The sequence below is a fragment of the Pseudophryne corroboree genome, chromosome 4 (assembly GCF_028390025.1).
Source record: "Pseudophryne corroboree isolate aPseCor3 chromosome 4, aPseCor3.hap2, whole genome shotgun sequence".
In the NCBI taxonomy this organism is placed as follows: domain Eukaryota; kingdom Metazoa; phylum Chordata; class Amphibia; order Anura; family Myobatrachidae; genus Pseudophryne; species Pseudophryne corroboree.
This window is the reverse complement of record NC_086447.1, coordinates 747,839,497-747,860,396: the sequence shown is the minus strand read 5'-3', so window position 1 is coordinate 747,860,396 and position 20,900 is coordinate 747,839,497. Positions and strand designations below refer to the sequence as shown.

Genomic DNA, 20,900 nt, shown 5'->3' with positions numbered 1-20,900 from the left:
ATGAGTTTAAAAAAAAAATGTGGGTGTCGTTTTCTTCGTAAAGAGACCGGGAACCCCAATTAGTGCACAGTATCCCCTCGCATGGCTCACCATGCTTCGGGCAAGGTGCCTCGCTGATTACTATTCCCAGTCGTAGTCCACATGGATCAGAAAGTGTGAAAAAGTAAAAGAAAAAAAAAAAAAGAAAAAAAAAAAAAATATGTCGACCTTTTTCCATATTGACCAACAGTGGTCGACCTAATGAGTGTCAACCTAAGTGCTGTCGACCTAAAGGCAGGATCCCATCTATATTTCCATAAACATTTATCAGTTTACCAAAGGTTATGTTGGATGGATGCCATCCATATCAGGATTCTAAGTGAGGGATATATATCAAAGTTTTCCTGGATAACGAATTAGAGTTTACTATACATTATTTTTTAGTACAGTTTTGAGAGGTGGCAGTGTTGAGAGATATGTGCAATTCTTAGCCGATTGTGCCTACTAACTCCACAACTCTGATTTACATGTACACAATGCATTATGTTGACACTGGCATAATGCCGACATTGTCAGAATGTTTATTTCTAAAAGTTTACACCCGATTTTAGGGTTATAATAAGATTTTACTCACCGGTAAATCTTTTTCTCGTAGTCCGTAGTGGATGCTGGGGACTCCGTAAGGACCATGGGGAATAGACGGGCTCCGCAGGAGACAGGGCACTCTAAAGAAAGATTTAGTACTACCTGGTGTGCACTGGCTCCTCCCTCTATGCCCCTCCTCCAGACCTCAGTTAAGAAAACTGTGCCCGGAAGAGCTGACATTACAAGGAAAGGATTTTGGAATCCAGGGTAAGACTCATACCAGCCACACCAATCACACCGTATAACTTGTGATAACCTTACCCAGTTAACAGTATGAACAAACAACATAGCATCAACCAAAGGATGCCAATATAACATAACCCTTTATTAAGCAATAACTATATACACGTATTGCAGAAAGTCCGCACTAGGGACGGGCGCCCAGCATCCACTACGGACTACGAGAAAAAGATTTACCGGTGAGTAAAATCTTATTTTCTCTAACGTCCTAGTGGATGCTGGGGACTCCGTAAGGACCATGGGGATTATACCAAAGCCTCCAAACGGGCGGGAGAGTGCGGATGACTCTGCAGCACCGAATGTGCAAACACAAGGTCCTCCTCAGCCAGGGTATCAAACTTGTAGAATTTTGCAAAAGTGTTTGAACCCGACCAAGTAGCAGCTCGGCAAAGCTGTAATGCCGAGACCCCTCGGGCAGCCGCCCAAGAAGAGCCCACCTTCCTTGTGGAGTGGGCTTTCACCGATTTTGGATGCGGCAATGCCGCTGAATCGTGTTACAGATCCAGCGCGCAATAGTTTGCTTTGAAGCAGGAGCACCCAGCTTGTTGGCTGCATACAGGATAAACAGCGAGTCAGACTTCCTGACTCCAGCCGTTCTGTTAACATAAGTCTTCAAAGCCCGGACCACGTCCAGCAACTTGGAATCCTCCAAGTCACGAGTAGCCGCAGGCACCACAATAGGTTGGTTCAAATGAAACGAAGACACAACCTTTGGTAGAAATTGCGGACGAGTCCGCAATTCTGCCCTGTCCATATGAAAAACCAGATAGGGGCTTTTACATGACAAAGCCGCCAATTCTGACACACGCCTAGCCGACGCTAAGGCCAATAGCATGACCACTTTCCATGTGAGATACTTTAGCTCCACGGTCTTAAGTGGCTCAAACCAGTGGGATTTCAGGAACCCCAAGACCACGTTAAGATCCCAAGGTGCCACTGGTGGCACAAAAGGGGGCTGAATATGCAGCACTCCCTTAACAAACGTCTGAACCTCAGGCAGTGAAGCCAGTTCCTTTTGAAAGAAAATGGATAGGGCCGAAATCTGGACCTTTATGGACCCTAATTTTAGGCCCATAGTCACTCCTGAGGGGGCCAGGGTGATCAGCCGATGCATCTGAAGATGCGATCCGGACCACTTGTCCAACAGATCCCACTGAAAAATCCTGGCATGGAACCTGCCGAAGGGAATGGCTTCGTATGACGCCACCATCTTTCCCAGGACTCGCGTGCAGTGATGCACCGACACATGTTTTGGTTTCAGGAGGTCCCTGACCAGAGTCACGAGCTCCTGAGCCTTCTCCTCTGGGAGAAATACCTTCTTCTGGCCTGTATCCAGAATCATGCCCAGGAAGGGCAGACGCTTCGTAGGGATCAGCTGCGACTTTGGAATATTCAGAATCCAGCCGTGCTGCCACAACACTTCCTGAGAGTGTGCTACGCTGATCAGTAATTGCTCCCTGGACCTCGCCTTTATGAGGAGATCGTCCAAGTATGGGATAATTGTAACTCCTTGCTTCCGAAGGAGCACCATCATCTCCGCCATCACCTTGGTAAATATTCTCGTTGCCGTGGACAGGCCAAACGGCAGCGTCTGGAATTGGTAATGACAGTCCTGTACCACAAACCTGAGGTACTCTTGATGAGGCAGATAAATGGGGACATGCAAGTAAACATCCTTGATGTCCAGAGACACCATGAAATCCCCCTCTTCCAGACTTGCAATGACCGCTCTGAGCGATTCCATTTTGAACTTGAATTTCCTCAGATAAATATTCAGGGATTTTAAATTCAAGATGGGCCTGACCGAACCGTCCGGTTTCGGTACCACAAACATAGTGGAATAGTAACCCCTTCCCTGTTGAAGGAGGGGAACCTTTACTACCACCTGCTGGAGGTATAGCTTGTGAATTGCCGCCAGCACTACCTCCCTTTCAATGGGGGAAGCTGGCAAGGCCGATTTTAAGTAACGGTGAGGGAGCGTCACTTCGAACTCCAGCTTGTATCCCTGAGACACAATTTGTATAGCCCAAGGATCCACCTGTGAGCGAACCCACTGGTGGCTGAAATTTCGGAGACGCGCCCCTACCGCTCCTGGCTCCGCCTGTGCAGCCCCAGCGTCATGCGGTGGATTTAGTGGAAGCCGGGGAGGACTTTTGTTCCTGGGAACTAGCTGCATGGTGCAGCTTTTTTCCTCTACCCCTGCCTCTGGCAAGAACAGATGCCCCTCTGACTTTCTTGCTCTTTTGCGAACGAAAGGGCTGCATTTAGTAATACGGTGCTTTCTTCGGCTGTGAGGGAACATAAGGCAAGAAATTTGACTTCCCTGCCGTAGCAGTGGAAAATAAGATTTTACTCACCGGTAAATCTATTTCTCGTAGTCCGTAGTGGATGCTGGGAACTCCGTAAGGACCATGGGGAATAGCGGCTCCGCAGGAGACTGGGCACAACTAAAGAAAGCTTTAGGACTACCTGGTGTGCACTGGCTCCTCCCACCATGACCCTCCTCCAGACCTCAGTTAGGATACTGTGCCCGGAAGAGCTGACACAATAAGGAAGGATTTTGAATCCCGGGTAAGACTCATACCAGCCACACCAATCACACCGTATAACTCGTGATATTATACCCAGTTAACAGTATGAAATATAACTGAGCCTCAGTAACAGATGGCTCATAACAATAACCCTTTAGTTAGGCAATAACTATATACAAGTATTGCAGACAATCCGCACTTGGGACGGGCGCCCAGCATCCACTACGGACTACGAGAAATAGATTTACCGGTGAGTAAAATCTTATTTTCTCTGACGTCCTAGTGGATGCTGGGAACTCCGTAAGGACCATGGGGATTATACCAAAGCTCCCAAACGGGCGGGAGAGTGCGGATGACTCTGCAGCACCGAATGAGCAACTCAAGGTCCTCCTCAGCCAGGGTATCAAACTTGTAGACTTTTGCAAAAATGTTTGAACCCGACCAAGTAACAGCTCGGCAAAGTTGTAAAGCCGAGACCCCTCGGGCAGCCGCCCAAGAAGAGCCCACTTTCCTCGTGAAATGGGCTTTTACAGATTTAGGGTGCGGCAGTCCAGACGCAGAATGTGCAAGTTGAATCGTGCTATAGATCCAGCGAGCAATAGTCTGCTTAGAAGCAGGAGCACCCAGCTTGTTGGGTGCATACAGGATAAATAGCGAGTCAGTTTTCCCGACTCCAGCCGTCCCGGAAACATATTTTCAGGGCCCTGACTACGTCCAGTAACTTGGAGTCCTCCAAGTCCCACGTAGCCGCAGGCACCACAATAGGTTGGTTCACATGAAAAGCCGATACCACCTTAGGAAGGAATTGGGAACGAGTCCTCAATTCCGCCCTATCCATATGAAAATCAGATAAGGGCTTTTTCATAACAAAAACCGCCAATTCTGATATACGCCTGGCCGACGCCAAGGCCAACCGCATGACCACTTTCCACGTGAGGTATTTTAGCTTTACGGATTTAAGTGGCTCAACCCAATGCGACTTCAGGAAATCCAACACCACGTTGAGATCCCACGGTGCCACTAGAGGCACAAACGGGGCTGAATATGCAGCACTCCCTTAAAAGTCTGAACTTCAGGCAGTGAAGCCCGTTCTTTTTGGAAGAAAATGTACAGAGCCGAAATCTGGACCTTAATGGAACCCAATTTTAGGCCCGTAGTCACTCCTGACTGTAGGAAGTGCAGAAATCGACCCCGTTGAAATTCCTCCGTTGGGGCCTTCCTGGCCTCACACCAATGCAACATATTTTTGCCATATGCAGTGTTTTTCGATCACATCTTTCCTAGCCTCAATCAGCGTAGGAATGACTTCCTCCGGAATGCCTTTTTCCTTTAGGATCCGGTGTTCAACCGCCATGCCGTCAAACACAGCCGTGGTAAGTCTTGGAACAGTCAGGGCCCCTGCTGCAGCAGGTCCTGTCTGAATGGCAGAGGCCATGAGTCCTCTGAGATCATTTCTTGAAGTTCTGGGTACCAAGCTCTTCTTGGCCAATCCGGAACCACGAGTATAGTTCTTACTCCTCTCCGTCTTAGTATTCTCAGTACCTTGGGTATGAGAGGCAAAGGAAGGAACACATACACCGACTGGTACACCCACGGTGTTACCAGAGCGTCCACATCTATCGCCTGAGGGTCCCTTGACCTGGCGCAATATTTTTTTAGCTTTTTGTTGAGGCGGGACGCCATCATGTCCACCTGTGGCCTTTCCCAATGGTGTACAATCATTTTGGAGACTTCTGGATGAAGTCCCCACTCTCCCGGGTGGAGGTCGTGCCTGCTGAGAAAATCTGCTTCCCAGTTGTCCACTCCGGGAATGAACACTGCTGACAGTGCTAACCCATGATTTTCCGCCTATCGGAAAATCCTTGAGGCTTCTGCCATCACCATCCTGCTTCTTGTGCCGCCCTGCTGGTTTACATGGGCGACCGCCGTGATGTTGTCTGACTGGATCAGCACCGGCTGGTGTTGAAGCAGGGTCTAGCCTGACTTAGGGCATTGTGAATGGCCCTTAGTCCCAGAATATTTATGTGTAGGGAAGTCTCCTGACTTGACCATAGTCCTTGGAAGTTTCTTCCCTGTGTGACTGCCCCCCCAGCCTCGAAGGCTGGCATCCGTGGTCACCAGGACCCAGTCCTGTATGCCGAATCTGCGGCCCTCTAGAAGATGAGCACTCTGCAGCCACCACAACAGCGACACCCTGGCCCTTGGGGACAGGGTTATCAGCCGATGCATCTGAAGATGTGACCCGGACCACTTGTCCAACAGATCCCACTGGAAGATCCTTGCATGGAACCTGCCGAATAGAATTTCTTCGTAAAAAGCTACCATCTTTCCCAGGACTCGCGTGCATTGATGCACCGACACCTGTATTTGTATTAGGAGGTCTCTGACTAGAGATGACAACTCCTTGGCCTTCTCCTCCGGGAGAAACCCTTTTTCCTGTTCTGTGTCCAGAACCATACCCAGGAACAGTAGACGCGTCGTAGGAACCAGCTGCGACTTTGGACTATTCAGAATCCAGCCGTGCTGTTGTAGCACTTCCCGAGATAGTGCTACTCCGACGAACAACTGCTCCCTGGACCTCGCCTTTATAAGGAGATCGTCCAAGTACGGGATAATTAGAACTCCCTTTTTTTTGAAGGAGTATCATCATTTCGGCCATTACCGTGGTAAATACCCTCGATGCCGGGGACAGACCAACGGCAACGTCTGGAATTGGTAACGACAGTCCTGTACCACAATTTTGAGGTACTCCTGGTGAGAAGGGTAAATGGGGACATGCAGGTAAGCATCCTTGATGTCCAGTGATACCATGTAATCCCCTTCGTCCAGGCTTGCAATAACCACCCTGAGCGATTCCATTTTGAACTTGAACCTTCGTATATAAGTGTTCAAGGATTTCAATTTTAGAATGGGTCTCACCGAACCGTCTGGTTTCGGTACCACCAACATTGTGGAATAGTAACCCCGGCTTTGTTGAAGGAGGGGTACCTTGATCATCACCTGCTGGAAGTACAGCTTGTGAATTGCCGCCAGTACTCTCTCTCCTCGAGGGCAGCAGGCAAGGCTGATTTGAGGTAACGGCGAGGGGGAGTCGCCTCGAACTCCAGCTTGTATCCCTGCGATACCACTTGCAGAACCCAGGGATCCACCTGTGAGCGAGCCCACTGGTCGCTGAAGTTCCCGAGACGCGCCCCCACCGCACCTGGCTCCACCTGTGGAGCCCCAGCGTCATGCGGTGGACTCAGAGGAAGCGGGGGAATATTTTTGATCCTGGGAACTGGCTGTCTGGTGCAGCTTTTTCCCTCTTCCCTTGTCTCTGTGCAGAAAGGAAGCGCCTTTGACCCGCTTGCTTTTCTGAAGCCGAAAGGACTGTACCTTATAATACGGTGCTTTCTTAGGCTGTGAGGAAACTTGAGGTAAATGTTTTCCTTCCCAGCTGTTGCTGTGGATATGAGGTCCCAGAGACCATCCCCAATCAATTCCTCACCCTTATAAGGTAGAATCTTCATGTGCCTTCTAAAGTCAGCATCGCCTGTCCACTGCCGGGTCCCTAATACCCTCCTGGCAGAATGGACATTGCAATAATTCTGGATGCCAGCCGGCAAATATCCCTCTGTGCATCCCTAATATATAAGACGACGTCTTTAATATGCTCTATGGTTAGCAAATAGTATCCCTGTCCTAACAGGGTAATAGACCACGCTGCAGCAGCACTATCCATGCTGAGGCAATTGCAGGTCTCAGTATAGTACCTGAGTGTGTATATACAGACTTCAGGATAGCCTCCTGCTTTTTATAAGCAGGCTCCTTCAAAGTGGCCGTATTCTAAGACGGCAGTGTCACCTTTTTTGACAAACGTGTGAGCGCCTTATCCCCCCTAGGGGATATCTCCCAACGTGACCTATCCTCTGGCGGGAAAGGGTACGCCATCAGTAACTTTTTAGAAATTACTAGTTTCTTATCGGGGGGACCCACGCTTCTTCACACACTTCATTCACTCATCTGATGGGGGAACAAAACACTGGCTGCTTTTTCTCCCCAAACATAAAACCCCTTTTTTGGTACCTGGGTTAATGTCAGAAATGTGTAACACATTTTTCATTGCCGAGATCATGCAACGGATGTTCCTAGTGGATTGTGTATATGTCTCAACCTCGTCGACACTGGAGTCAGACTCCGTGTCGACATCTGTGTCAGCCATCTGAGGTAGCGGGCGTTTTTGAGCCCCCGATGGCCTTTGAGACGCCTGGGCCAGCTCGGGTTGAGAAGCCGGCTGTCCCACAGCTGTTACGTCATCCAGCCTTTTATGTAAGGAGTTGACATTGTCGGTTAATACCTTCCACCTAACCATCCACTCTGGTGTCGGCCCCACAGGGGGCGACATCATATTTATCGGCATCTGCTCCGCCTCCACATAGGCCTCATCAACCATGTCGACACAGCTGTACCGACACACCGCACACACACAGGGAATGCTCTGACTGAGGACAGGACCCCACAAAGTCCTTTGGGGAGACAGAGAGAGAGTATGCCAGCACACACCAGAGCGCTATATAAATGCAGGGATTCACACTACCCACAGTGATTTTTCCCTTATAGCTGCTAAAATATACAGATTTGCGCCTAAATTTAGTGCCCCCCCTCTCTTTTTAACCCTTTGAGCCTGAAAACTACAGGGGAGAGCCTGGGGAGCTGTCTTCCAGCTGCACTGTGAAGAGAAAATGGCGCCAGTGTGCTGAGGGAGATAGCCCCGCCCCTTTTTCGGCTGACTTTTCTCCCGCTTTTTTATGGATCCTGGCAGGGGTATTTTACACATATATAGCCTCTAGGACTATATATTGTGCTTATTTTGCCAGACAAGGTGTTAATATTGCTGCTCAGGGCGCCCCCCCCCCCCCCCCCCCAGCGCCCTGCACCCATCAGTGACCGGAGTGTGAGGTGTGCACGAGGAGCAATGGCGCACAGCTGCAGTGCTGTGCGCTACCTTGTTGAAGACCGAAGTCTTCTGCCGCCGATTTTTAGGACCATCTTCATGCTTCTGGCTCTGTAAGGGGGACGGCGGTGCGGCTCCGGGACCGAACGATCGAGGTCGGGTCCTGTGTTCGATCCCTCTGGAGCTAATGGTGTCCAGTAGCCTAAGAAGCCCAAACTATCTCCAGTCAGGTAGGTTCGCTTCTTCTCCCCTTAGTCCCTTGTAGCAGTGAGTCTGTTGCCAGCAGATCTCACTGAAAATAAAAAACCTAAAATATACTTTCTTTTCTAGGAGCTCAGGAGAGCCCCTAGTGTGCATCCAGCTCAGCCGGGCACAAGATTCTAACCGAGGTCTGGAGGAGGGTCATGGTGGGAGGATAGTGTTCACTCTAGGAGTGAAATGGGGCAGGGCGCCGGAGTCCGGGGGCACATGTGTGCGCGGCCATGCAAATTAGGGGGCGTGGCCACGCCTCCGTCATTTTATGGGGCGGTGCGGCCCACAGACGCTACTATAGTGAGCGTCTGTGGCCGGCGACGTCACTGTTGGGGGCGTGCCCAGCACCTCCGTCGGTGCTGGGCTTCCCCCAGCCCTCTCCCAATGCGTAAATGGATGCCGCGCGCATGCGCACGGCATCTATACACGCCGGGAGGGCAGGGAGCGGGCGGCTGTTCTAGCAGGGCGCCGCAAAAGGGGCAGGGCGGGTTTTGCCTGTTAAAAACCGGGCAGGGCGCGGCGCCCTGCTAAAACAGCCTAGAGTGAACACTAGAGGAGCCAGTGCACACCAGGTAGTCCTAAAGCTTTCTTTAGTTGTGCCCAGTCTCCTGCGGAGCCGCTATTCCCCATGGTCCTTACGGAGTTCCCAGCATCCACTAGGACGTCAGAGAAACTAGGTCCGAGAGACCGTCCCCAAATAATTCTTCACCCTTATAAGTTTTTAGAGTCGGCATCCCCTGTCCATTGCAGAGTCCATAAGACCCTTCTGGCAGAAATGGACATTGCGTTTATTCTAGAGCCCAGCAGGCAAATGTCCCTCTGGGCATCGCGCATATATAGGACAGCGTCCTTGATATGTCCCAGGGTCAGTAGAACAGTGTCCCTGTCCAGGGTATCTATCTCCTCCGAGAGATTATCAGTCCAAGCTGCTACAGCACTACACATCCAGGCCGAAGCAATTGCTGGCCTCAGTAGAGTACCAGAATGTGTATAAACAGACTTCAGGATAGCTTCCTGCTTTCTATCTGCAGGATTCTTTAGGGCGGCCGTATCCTGAGATGGCAGGGCCACCCTCTTAGATAAGCGTGTCAACGCCTTGTCTACCCTCTGGGAGGATTCCCAGCGCATCCTGTCCGTTGGCGGGAAAGGATACGCCATCAGTAATCTCTTGGAAATTACTACTTTCCTATCAGGGGAATCCCACGCTATTACACATAATTCATTTAATTCATGTGAAGGGGGAAAAGTCACTTCTTGCTTTTTCTCCCCATACATATAAACGCTCTTGTCAGGAACAGGGTTTTCCTCTGATATGTGCAATATATCCTTCATTGCTATAATCATGTAGCGGATGGCTTTAGTCATTTTAGGCTACAACTTTGCATCATCGTCATCGACACTGGAGTCAGACTCCGTGTCGGCATCTGTGTCAACCATCTGGGATAGTGGGCGCTTGTGAGACCCTGACGGCCTCTGCATTGTAGGAACAGGCATGGGTTGAGACCCTGACTGTCCCAAGGCTACAACTTTATCCAACCTGTTATGTAAGGAGCTTACATCATCATCATTTAACACCTTCCACATATCCATCCAATCAGGTGTCGGCACCGTCACCTCATTCACCTGCACTTGTTCTGCCTCCACATATCCTTCTTCATCAAACATGTCGACACTGACGTACTGACACACCGCACACACACAGGGAATGCTCTGACTGAGGACAGGACCCCACAAAGGCTTTTGGGGAGACAGAGAGAGAGTATGCCAGCACACACCCCAGCGCTATATAACCCAGGGATTACACTGTACCTTAGTGATTACCCAGTAGCTGCTGTTTGTGATCGTTTTGCGCCTAAATTTATGTGCCCCCCCTCTCTTTTTACCCTTTTTGCACCTGGAAACTGCATGGGAGAGCCTGGGGAGCGTCTTTCCAGCGGAGCTGTAAAGAGAAAATGGCGCTGGTGTGCTGAGGAAGAAGGCCCCGCCCCCTCAGCGGCGGGCTTCGGTCCCGCTTCTGTGTGTAAAAAATGGCGGGGGCTCGAACATATATCCAGTGCCTGACTGGATATATGTGTTATTTTGCCAAAAGGTACCTTAATTGCTGCCCAGGGAGCCCCCCCCCCTGCGCCCTACAGTGACCGGAGTGTGCGGGTGTGCTGCGGGAGCAATGGCGCACAGCTGCAGTGCAGTGCGCTACCTTGAGTGAAGACAGGAGTCTTCTGCCGCCGATTTCGATGTCTTCATGCTTCTGTACTTCTGGCTCTGCGAGGGGGACGGCGACGCGGCTCCGGGAACGGACGATCAAGGTTAGGTACCCGTGTTCGATCCCTCTGGAGCTAATGGTCTGGGAACGGACGATCAAGGTTAGGTACCCGTGTTCGATCCCTCTGGAGCTTCTGCCGCCGATTTCGATGTCTTCATGCTGCTGCTGCTTCTGTACTTCTGGCTCTGCGAGGGGGACGGCCGCGCGGCTCCGGGAACGGACGATCAAGGTTAGGTACCTGTGTTCGATCCCTCTGGAGCTAATGGTGTCCAGTAGCCTAAGAAGCGCAACCTAGCCACAGTTAGTAGGTTTGCTTCTCTCCCCTCAGTCCCACGTAGCAGAGAGTCTGTTGCCAGCAGAAGCTCTCTGAAAATAAAAAAACCTAAACTAAAATACTTTCTTCTTAGCAAGCTCTGGAGAGCCCACTAAAAGCACCCAGCTCTGGCCGGGCACAGATTCTAACTGAGGTCTGGAGGAGGGGCATAGAGGGAGGAGCCAGTGCACACCAGGTAGTACTAAATCTTTCTTTAGAGTGCCCAGTCTCCTGCGGAGCCCGTCTATTTCCCATGGTCCTTACGGAGTCCCCAGCATCCACTAGGACGTTAGAGAAATTAAGACTAGAATTAGGCTGCAATTAGTTAGGCTCGGAGTAAGATTGACAGTTGACGTTCGCAATGTTATTAAGTGTCGACATAATTAACTGTGGACAAATCTGTACTAGTAAATAAGAGTTATGAAGTTAGTAGGCACAATCAGATAACAATTACATTTGACATGTCAACATTCCGAACGTGTCAACATTATGCTGTCGACAAAATATGCCATACCCCATGTAACATTTTCTACCACACAGCAAACATCTGGATCTCAGGATTATTTAGATGTTGCTTCAGTAAACCTGGAGCAGATTCGCTATGAGACAGTAGGGAAAGTCAGCTTCTTGTGAATGCATTTCCTAAACTACAAAAAAAAAAATTAAAATAAATAAATTTCTTACCTATACTGAGCCACACAGTCAACAAATCCCAAATAATTCAGCTCAGAGTGCACAACAGCACTTTCCAGAGTCTTTATTTCTGCAACGTCAGACAGGACATGTTCCACACTGGCCAGATACCCAGACAGCTCTTTGGTTTCTTCCTGCTTCCGGGTAAACTCATCTCCAGACAAAAGCAGATACTCCAGCCTTGCATGAAACATCTTTCCCTGGGAGAAGATAGCTTAAAACAAATTGAACAACTGTTAGAACTATGGTAACTCAACGTGTGCATATGTATTGCACATAGCAATGCTTTATTGGGGAATTATTACACCATACCCAAAAGATTGTTAATTAAAAGTAATTTGCAATACTCCTAGCAAGGAATATGACGCTTCAAAGGTTTCAAGATGCTGTCTTTCAGGAGTTTATTTTTCTTTTACTCTACTCTCCATATCTCATAAATTAGATAAAGAATGGTAACGAAAAATAAAAAACACAAGTGATGAATACTTGTCCCAGTATAAGAATTGTCATCAAATCAGCAGGAAAAGCTCTACAATATGTAACAATAAGGATATTATTCATTAGAATAGATTACTATACCTGCTGTGTACTCTATAAACCCTTCTTCCCCCAGTTCCATTATCATTCTCTGTTTCCACCTTTCTAAGTAAAATGCCTGCTCCATCGGCATGGTCTGCTGTAGGATTCGGGTGACACTTGGCAGTCTGTCGTTTGTCATTTGACTCCTGGATGGTAGACTAATATGTATTGGTATGCTGGGATCTGTGTTCTCCACAGGCGCCAAAACTTTGTTAGGGTTGTTCAGCGAAACACGGTTCTGGGGGACCTTAGGTTCCGATTCTTGGGATGGAACTTTTGACTTCACCACTTTGCCATACAAGAAACCGTCTTCTTCAAATATCCCCTCTGGTGTCCGAGAACTGGCCTTGGAAGTTGTGACCATCCTCAACAAATTTGCATATTTCTCTTGGTCAACGTGCTCATAACCATTTACTTTTTTCTTCCTGCTAAGGGAAAGGCAGGATGTAGACAGGAAAGCTGGAACGGGTCCCTGTTGGAGCAGAATGCATCCTAGCATTTTGAAGTTTTTGTTTATTAGCTGAAGAGGTTTCATTGCGGAAAACATTAATAAAGATCCTTCACACGGAGACAGGATTATTAATCACCTATAAAAAATAAAAAAAAATAAAAAAAAAAATAAGAATTTACTCACCGGTAATTCTATTTCTCGTAGTCCGTAGTGGATGCTGGGAACTCCGTAAGGACCATGGGGAATAGCGGGCTCCGAAGGAGGCTGGGCACTCTAGAAAGATTTATGACTACCTGGTGTGCACTGGCTCCTCCCACTATGACCCTCCTCCAAGCCTCAGTTAGGACACTGTGCCCGGACGAGCTGACATAATAAGGAAGGATTTAGATTCCCGGGTAAGACTCTACCAGCCACACCAATCACACCGTACAACTCGTGATACTATATCCAGTTTTACAGTATGAAAACAACTGAGCCTCTCAACAGATGGCTCAACAATAACCCTTTAGTTAACAATAACTATTTACAAGTATTGCAGACAATCCGCACTTGGGATGGGCGCCCAGCATCCACTACGGACTACGAGAAATAGAATTACCGGTGAGTAAATTCTTATTTTCTCTGACGTCCTAGTGGATGCTGGGAACTCCGTAAGGACCATGGGGATTATACCAAAGCTCCCAAACAGGCGGGAGAGTGCGGATGACTCTGCAGCACCGAATGAGAGAACTCCAGGTCCTCCTCAGCCAGGGTATCAAATTTGTAGAATTTTGCAAACGTGTTTGCCCCTGACCAAGTAGCTGCTCGGCAAAGTTGTAAAGCCGAGACCCCTCGGGCAGCCGCCCAAGATGAGCCCACCTTCCATGTGGAATGGGCATTCACAGATTTTGGCTGTGGCAGGCCTGCCACAGAATGTGCAAGCTGAATTGTACTACAAATCCAGCGAGCAATAGACTGCTTAGAAGCAGGAGCACCCAGCTTGTTGGGTGCATACAGGATAAACAGCGAGTCAGATTTTCTGACTCCAGCCGTCCTGGAAACATATTTTCAGGGCCCTGACAACGTCAAGCAACTTGGAGTCCTCCAAATCCTTAGTAGCCGCAGGCACCACAATAGGCTGGTTCAGGTGAAACGCTGACACCACCTTAGGGAGAAATTGGGGACGAGTCCTCAATTCTGCCCTATCCATATGGAAAATCAGATAAGGGCTTTTACATGATAAAGCCGCCAATTCTGACACTCGCCTAGCTGAAGCCAAGGCCAATAACATGACCACTTTCCACGTGAGATATTTCAGATCCACGGTTTTTAGTGGCTCAAACCAATGTGATTTTAAGAAGCTAAACATCACGTTGAGATCCCAAGGTGCCACAGGAGGCACAAATGGGGGCTGAATATGCAGCACTCCTTTCACAAATGTCTGAACTTCAGGTACTGAAGCTAGTTCTTTTTGAAAGAAAATCGACAGAGCCGAGATCTGTACTTTAATGGAGCCTAGTTTTAGGCCCATATTCACTCCTGCTTGCAGGAAATGCAGAAATCGACCTAGTTGAAATTCCTCTGTTGGGGCCTTTTTGGCCTCGCACCATGCAACATATTTCCGCCATATGCGGTGATAATGCTTTGCCGTAACATCTTTCCTGGCCTTAATAAGCGTAGGAATGACTTCTTCCGGAATACCCTTTTCCTTTAGGATCCGGTGTTCAACCGCCATGCCGTCAAACGCAGCCGCGGTAAGTCTTGGAACAGACAGGGCCCCTGCTGTAGCAGGTCCTGTCTGAGCGGTAGAGGCCACGGGTCCTCTGAGAGCATCTCTTGAAGTTCCGGGTACCACGCTCGTCTTGGCCAATCCGGAACCACGAGAATGGTGTTTACTCCTCTCTTTCTTATTATTCTCAATACCTTTGGTATGAGAGGCAGAGGAGGGAACACAAACAGACTGGTACACCCACGGTGTCACTAGAGCGTCCACAGCTACCGCCTGAGGGTCCCTTGACCTGGCGCAATATCTTTTTAACTTTTTGTTGAGGCGGGACGCCATCATGTCCACCTGTGGTTTTTCCCAACGGTTTACCAGCATCTGGAAGACTTCTGGATGAAGTCCCCACTCTCCCGGGTGGAGGTCGTGTCTGCTGAGGAAGTCTGCTTCCCAGTTGTCCACTCCCGGAATGAACACTGCTGACAGTGCTAGTACATGATTCTCCGCCCATCTGAGAATTCTTGTGGCTTCTGCCATCGCCATCCTGCTTCTTGTGCCGCCCTGTCGATTTACATGGGCGACTGCCGTGATGTTGTCCGACTGGATCAGCACAGGCTGGTGTAGAAGCAGGGATTTTGCTTGACTTAGGGCATTGTAGATGGCCCTTAGTTCCAGAATATTTATGTGAAGGGAAGTCTCCTGACTCGACCATAGTCCTTGGAAGTGTCTTCCCTGTGTGACTGCCCCCCAGCCTCGAAGGCTGGCATCCGTGGTCACCAGGACCCAGTCCTGTATGCCGAACCTGCGGCCCTCTAGAAGATGGGCACTCTGCAGCCACCACAGTAGAGACACCCTGGTTCTTGGAGACAGGGTTATCAAGCGATGCATCTGAAGATGCGATCCGGACCACTGGTCCAACAGGTCCCACTGAAAGATTCTGGCATGGAACCTGCCGAAGGGAATTGCTTCGTAAGAAGCCACCATCTTTCCCAGGACCCGCGTGCAGCGATGCACTGATACCTGTTTTGGTTTCAGGAGGTCTCTGACCAGAGATGACAACTCCCTGGCTTTCTCCTCCGGGAGAAACACTTTTTTCTGGACTGTATCCAGAATCATACCCAGGAACAGTAGCCGTGTTGTCGGAACCAGCTGTGACTTCGGGATATTCAGAATCCAGCCGTGCTGGTGCAGCACCTCCTGAGATAGTGCTAATCCCACCAACAACTGTTCCTTGGACCTCGCTTTTATTAGGAGATCGTCCAAGTACGGGATAATTAAAACTCCCTTTTTTCGAAGGAGTATCATCATTTCCGCCATCACCTTGGTAAATACCCTCGGTGCCGTGGACAGTCCAAACGGCAGCGTCTGGAATTGGTAATGGCAATCCTGTACCACAAATCTGAGGTACTCCTGGTGAGGATGGTAAATGGGGACATGCAAGTAAGCATCCTTGATGTCCAGGGATACCATGTAATCCCCCTCTTCCAGGCTCGCAATAACCGCCCTGAGCGATTCCATCTTGAACTTGAATTTTTTTATGTATGTGTTCAAGGATTTAAAATTTAAAATGGGTCTCACCGAACCGTCCGGTTTCGGTACCACAAATAGTGTGGAATAGTAACCCCGGCCTTGTTGAAGTAGGGGTACCTTGATTATCACCTGCTGGGAATACAGCTTGTGAATTGCCGCTAGCACGGCCTCCATGTCTGAGGGAGCAATCGGCAAGGCAGATTTTAGGAACCGGTGGGGTGGAGACGCCTCGAATTCCAGTTTGTACCCCTGAGATACTATTTGAAGGATCCAGGGATCCAACTGTGAGCGAGCCCACTGATCGCTGAAATTCTTGAGGCAGCCCCCCACCGTACCAGGCTCCGCCTGTGGAGCCCCACCGTCATGCGGCGGACTTGGCAGAAGAAGCGGGGGAGGACTTTTGCTCCTGGGAACCTGCTGATTGTTGCAGCCTTTTTCCCCTACCTCTGCCTCTGGATAGAAAAGACCCGCCTTTTCCACGCCTGTTTTTCTGGGTCCGAAAGGACTGAACCTGATAAAACGGCGCCTTCTTAGGCTGTGAGGGGACATGGGGTAAAAATGCTGACTTCCCAGACGTTGCTGTGGAAACTAGGTCCGAGAGACCATCCCCAAATAATTCCTCACCTTTATATGGCAACACTTCCATGTGCCTTTTAGAATCTGCATCTCCTGTCCACTGGCGAGTCCATAAGCCTCTCCTAGCAGAAATGGACAATGCACCAACTTTAGATGCCAGTCGGCAGATTTCCCTCTGTGCATCTCTCATATATAAGACTGAGGGGTAGATTTACTAAGCTCGGTGAAGTGATAAAGTGGAAGGTGATAAATGACCAACCAATCATATCCTAACTGCCATGTTACAGGCTGGGTTTGAAAAATGACAGTTAGGAGCTGACTGGCTGGTGCGTTATCACCTTCCACTTTATCACTTCACCAGGCTTAATAAATCTACCCCTGAGTCTTTTATATGGTCTATGGTTAACAGGATCGTGTCTCTGTCTAATGTGTCAATATTTTCTGACAGTTTATCTGACCACGCAGCGGCAGCACTGCACATCCAAGCTGACGCAATAGCTGGCCTAAGTATAATGCCTGAGTGTGTATATACAGACTTCAGGATCGCCTCCTGCTTTCTATCAGCAGGTTCCTTGAGGGCGGCCGTATCCGGAGACGGTAGTGCCACCTTTTTTGACAAACGTGTGAGCGCTTTATCCACCCTAGGAGGTGTTTCCCAACGTGACCTATCCTCTGGCGGGAAAGGGAACGCCATTAGTACCTTCTTAGGAATTACCAATTTTTTATCAGGGAAAGCCCACGCTTCTTCACACACTTCATTTAATTCATCTGATGGGGGAAAAACTACGGGTAGTTTTTTCTCCCCAAACATAATACCCTTTTTAGTGGTACCTGTATTTATATCAGAAATGTGTAACACCTCTTTCATTGCCTCAATCATGCAGTGAATGGCCTTAGTGGGCATCAGATTAGACTCATCGTCGTCGACACTGGTGTCAGTATCAGTGTCGACATCTGGGTCTGCGGTAGCGGGCGTTTTAGAGCCCCTGATGACCTGTGCGACGCCTGGGCAGGCACGAGCTGAGAAGTCGGCTGTCCCACATTTGGCATGTCGTCAAATTTCTTATGTAAGGAGTCTGTACGTGCACTCATTTCTTTCTATAAGCTCAACCACTCAGGTGTCTGCCCCGCAGGGGGTGACATCCCTTCTAAAGGCATCTGCTCCGTCTCCACATCATTATCCTCATCAAACATGTCGACACAGCCGTACCGACACACCGCACACACACAAGGAATGCTCCAACAGAGGACAGGACCCACAAAAGTCCTTTGGGGAGACAGAGAGAGAGTATGCCAGCACACACCAGAGCGCTATATAATGCAGGGACTAACTGAGTTATGTCCCCTATAGCTGCTTTTTTATATATAATTTATACAGCGCCTAAATTTAGTGCCCCCCCTCTTTTTTTTTACCCTTTTCTGTAGTGTAGACTGCAAGGGAGAGCCAGGGAGCTTCCTTCCAGTGGATCTGTGAAGGAGAAATGGCGCCAGTGTGCTGCAGGAGATAGCTCCGCCCCTTTTCCGCAGCCTATTCTCCCGCTTTTTTCTTGATTCTGGCAGGGGTATTTTCCACATATATAGCCTCTAGGGCTATATATTGTGGTATTTTTGCCAGCCAAGGTGTTATAATTGCTTCTCAGGCCCCCCCCCCCCCCCCCCCAGCGCCCTGCACCCTCAGTGACCGGAGTGTGAAGTGTGTGAGAGGAGCAATGGCGCACAGCTGCAGTGCTGTGCGCTACCTTGGAGAAGACTAATGTCTTCTGCCGCCGATTTTCCGGACCTCTTCTTGCTTCTGGCTCTGTAAGGGGGACGGCGGCGCGGCTCCGGGACCGAACACCAAGGACTGGGCCTGCGGTCGATCCCTCTGGAGCTAATGGTGTCCAGTAGCCTAAGAAGCCCAATCCGGCTGCAAGCAGGCGAGTTCGCTTCTTCTCCCCTTAGTCCCTCGCTGCAGTGAGCCTGTTGCCAGCAGGTCTCACTGAAAATAAAAAACCTAAATCTATACTTTCTTTCTAAGGGCTCAGGAGAGCCCCTAGTGTGCATCCAACCTCGGCCGGGCACAAGATCTAACTGAGGCTTGGAGGAGGGTCATAGTGGGAGGAGCCAGTGCACACCAGGTAGTCCTAAATCTTTCTAGAGTGCCCAGCCTCCTTCGGAGCCCGCTATTCCCCATGGTCCTTACGGAGTTCCCAGCATCCACTAGGACGTCAGAGAATTTTTTTTGCATAAAATGGCATAAAACTAGCTCATTTTTTACCCCAAAATGAAGACTGGGGACTCACTTTTTAAGAATGGGCGGGTCCCCGGGGACGCGCTCCGTTGGAATTGCTCTCTGACGTTATTGGTCAGAAGTGTGTCAGGCGGCAGCTGCTGCTGGGCGGGAAGATGCTGGCGGTGCCGGGAGTTGTTAACACGCTGAGAGGACTGAGCCGTTATCGCCAAGCCACGGGAAGCCGCAGCGCGGCGCTCCGGGGCTAGATCCACACTTGTCACCCTCTCCCTGTCTGCACGGTTGTGTCTATGTTGCCTTCGTGCTAAGGACCTGGACGTGACAAAACGAGAGGGCAGGAGAGCACTTCCGCCCTTACAGCATCTAAATGTCTCCTTCGTTCTCGAATCGTTTGGGGCAAATGTATTTCTCTATGCAGCATTGGACGCTCGCCACGCATCGGGCTCGGTGTCTCGCTCCGCTCCGCTCGCCACACTTTACTATTCCAAATAGATTGTGACATGGACCCAGGGGGTTATGGGAAAGGTCCTTAGCGCGAAGAGAATCTAGACGCTACCCTGTCTGCACTAGTCCACGGGCGGGGAGAGGTGGGGTCAGTCCGCGACGCACGATTACCGATGATACGGGAGGTGCCGGAGCCGCCGCCAGATGACATCACCCAGCAGAGTGATGAAGCAAGCCGGACCCGCCACCTGGGAACAGATCTCTGCACAGAGCTGGCAGTGCAGAGGTAATTTAGCTGGGGTCTGAGGATGCAGGGACACTGGGGAAGGGGTGTGAGTGCTGAGCCAGTGTGCAAGGCCAGGCAGAAACTGAACAGCAGCAGGCCAATGCTGCCTTAACAGTGTCTGCCAGCCCAGTGTCCCCCCACCATTACTGACTCTGCCAGCCCAGTGTTTCCACCTTCCCTCCCCAACCAGCCTACTGTGTTATCTCACTGCCCTCCCATCTGTCAGTCCAGATACATTGATTCCCCTCCCCAACTCAGCCCAGTGTAACCTCCTCACACCCCTATCTCTCTGCCCCTCTACCTGGCGCAGTGCGAGTAACGTGCTCTACCTGGCGCAGTGTGAGTAACGTGCTCTACCTGGCGCAGTGTGAGTAACGTGCTCTACCTGGCGCAGTGTGAGTAACGTGCTCTACCTGGCGCAGTGTGAATAACGTGCTCTACCTGGCGCAGTGTGAATAACGTGCTCTACCTGGCGCAGTGTGAATAACGTGCTCTACCTGGCGCAGTGTGAATAACGTGCTCTACCTGGCGCAGTGTGAATAACGTGCTCTACCTGGCGCAGTGTGAATAACGTGCTCTACCTGGCGCAGTGTGAATAACGTGCTCTACCTGGCGCAGTGTGAATAACGTGCTCTACCTGGCGCAGTGTGAATAACGTGCTCTACCTGGCGCAATGTGTATAACGTGCTCTACCTGGCGCAATGTGTATAACGTGCTCTACCTGGTGCAGTGTGAATAACGTGCTCTACCTCGCGCAATGTGTATAACGCGCTCTACCTGGTGCAGTGTGTGTAACGTGCTCTACCTGGCGCAAAGTATAACGTGCTCTACCTGGCGCAGTGTGAATAACGTGCTCTACTTTGCGCAATGTGTATAACGTGCTCTACCTGGTGCAGTGTGTGTAACGTGCTCTACCTGGTGCAAAGTATAACATGCTCTACCTGGCGCAGTGTGAATAACGTGCTCTACCTGGCGCAATGTGTATAACGTGCTCTACCTGGTGCAGTGTGTGTAACGTGCTCTACCTGGTGCAGTGTGAATATTGTGCTCTACCTGGCGCAGTCTGCATATTGTCATCTACCTGGTGCAATATGTATAATATACTCTGCCTGGCGCTAAGTGTATAACGTGCTCTGCCTGGTGCTAATAACATGCTCTACCTGGAGCAAAGTGTATAACGTGTTCTACCTGGCGCAGTGCGTATAGGAGGTGCTACCTGGTGCAATGTGCATAAGCAGCACTACTGTGTGATATAA

General features: G+C 49.9%; 1 protein-coding gene across 4 annotated transcripts in view; it reads right to left on the bottom strand.

The window, feature by feature from the left end:
• The window catches only part of MGME1 (mitochondrial genome maintenance exonuclease 1), a 43,079-nt gene that overhangs the window by 12,311 nt on the left and 9,868 nt on the right, over nucleotides 1-20,900 (bottom strand). For all 4 annotated transcript variants that reach the window (XM_063918142.1, XM_063918144.1, XM_063918141.1 and 1 more), the window contains exons 2-3: nucleotides 12,429-13,015; nucleotides 11,841-12,063 (exon numbers count right to left, since the gene is read on the bottom strand). In XM_063918142.1, coding sequence (XP_063774212.1) covers nucleotides 11,841-12,063; nucleotides 12,429-12,975 — 770 coding nt within the window. In that variant the 5' untranslated portion in view covers nucleotides 12,976-13,015. The remainder of the gene's footprint in view (nucleotides 1-11,840; nucleotides 12,064-12,428; nucleotides 13,016-20,900) is intronic.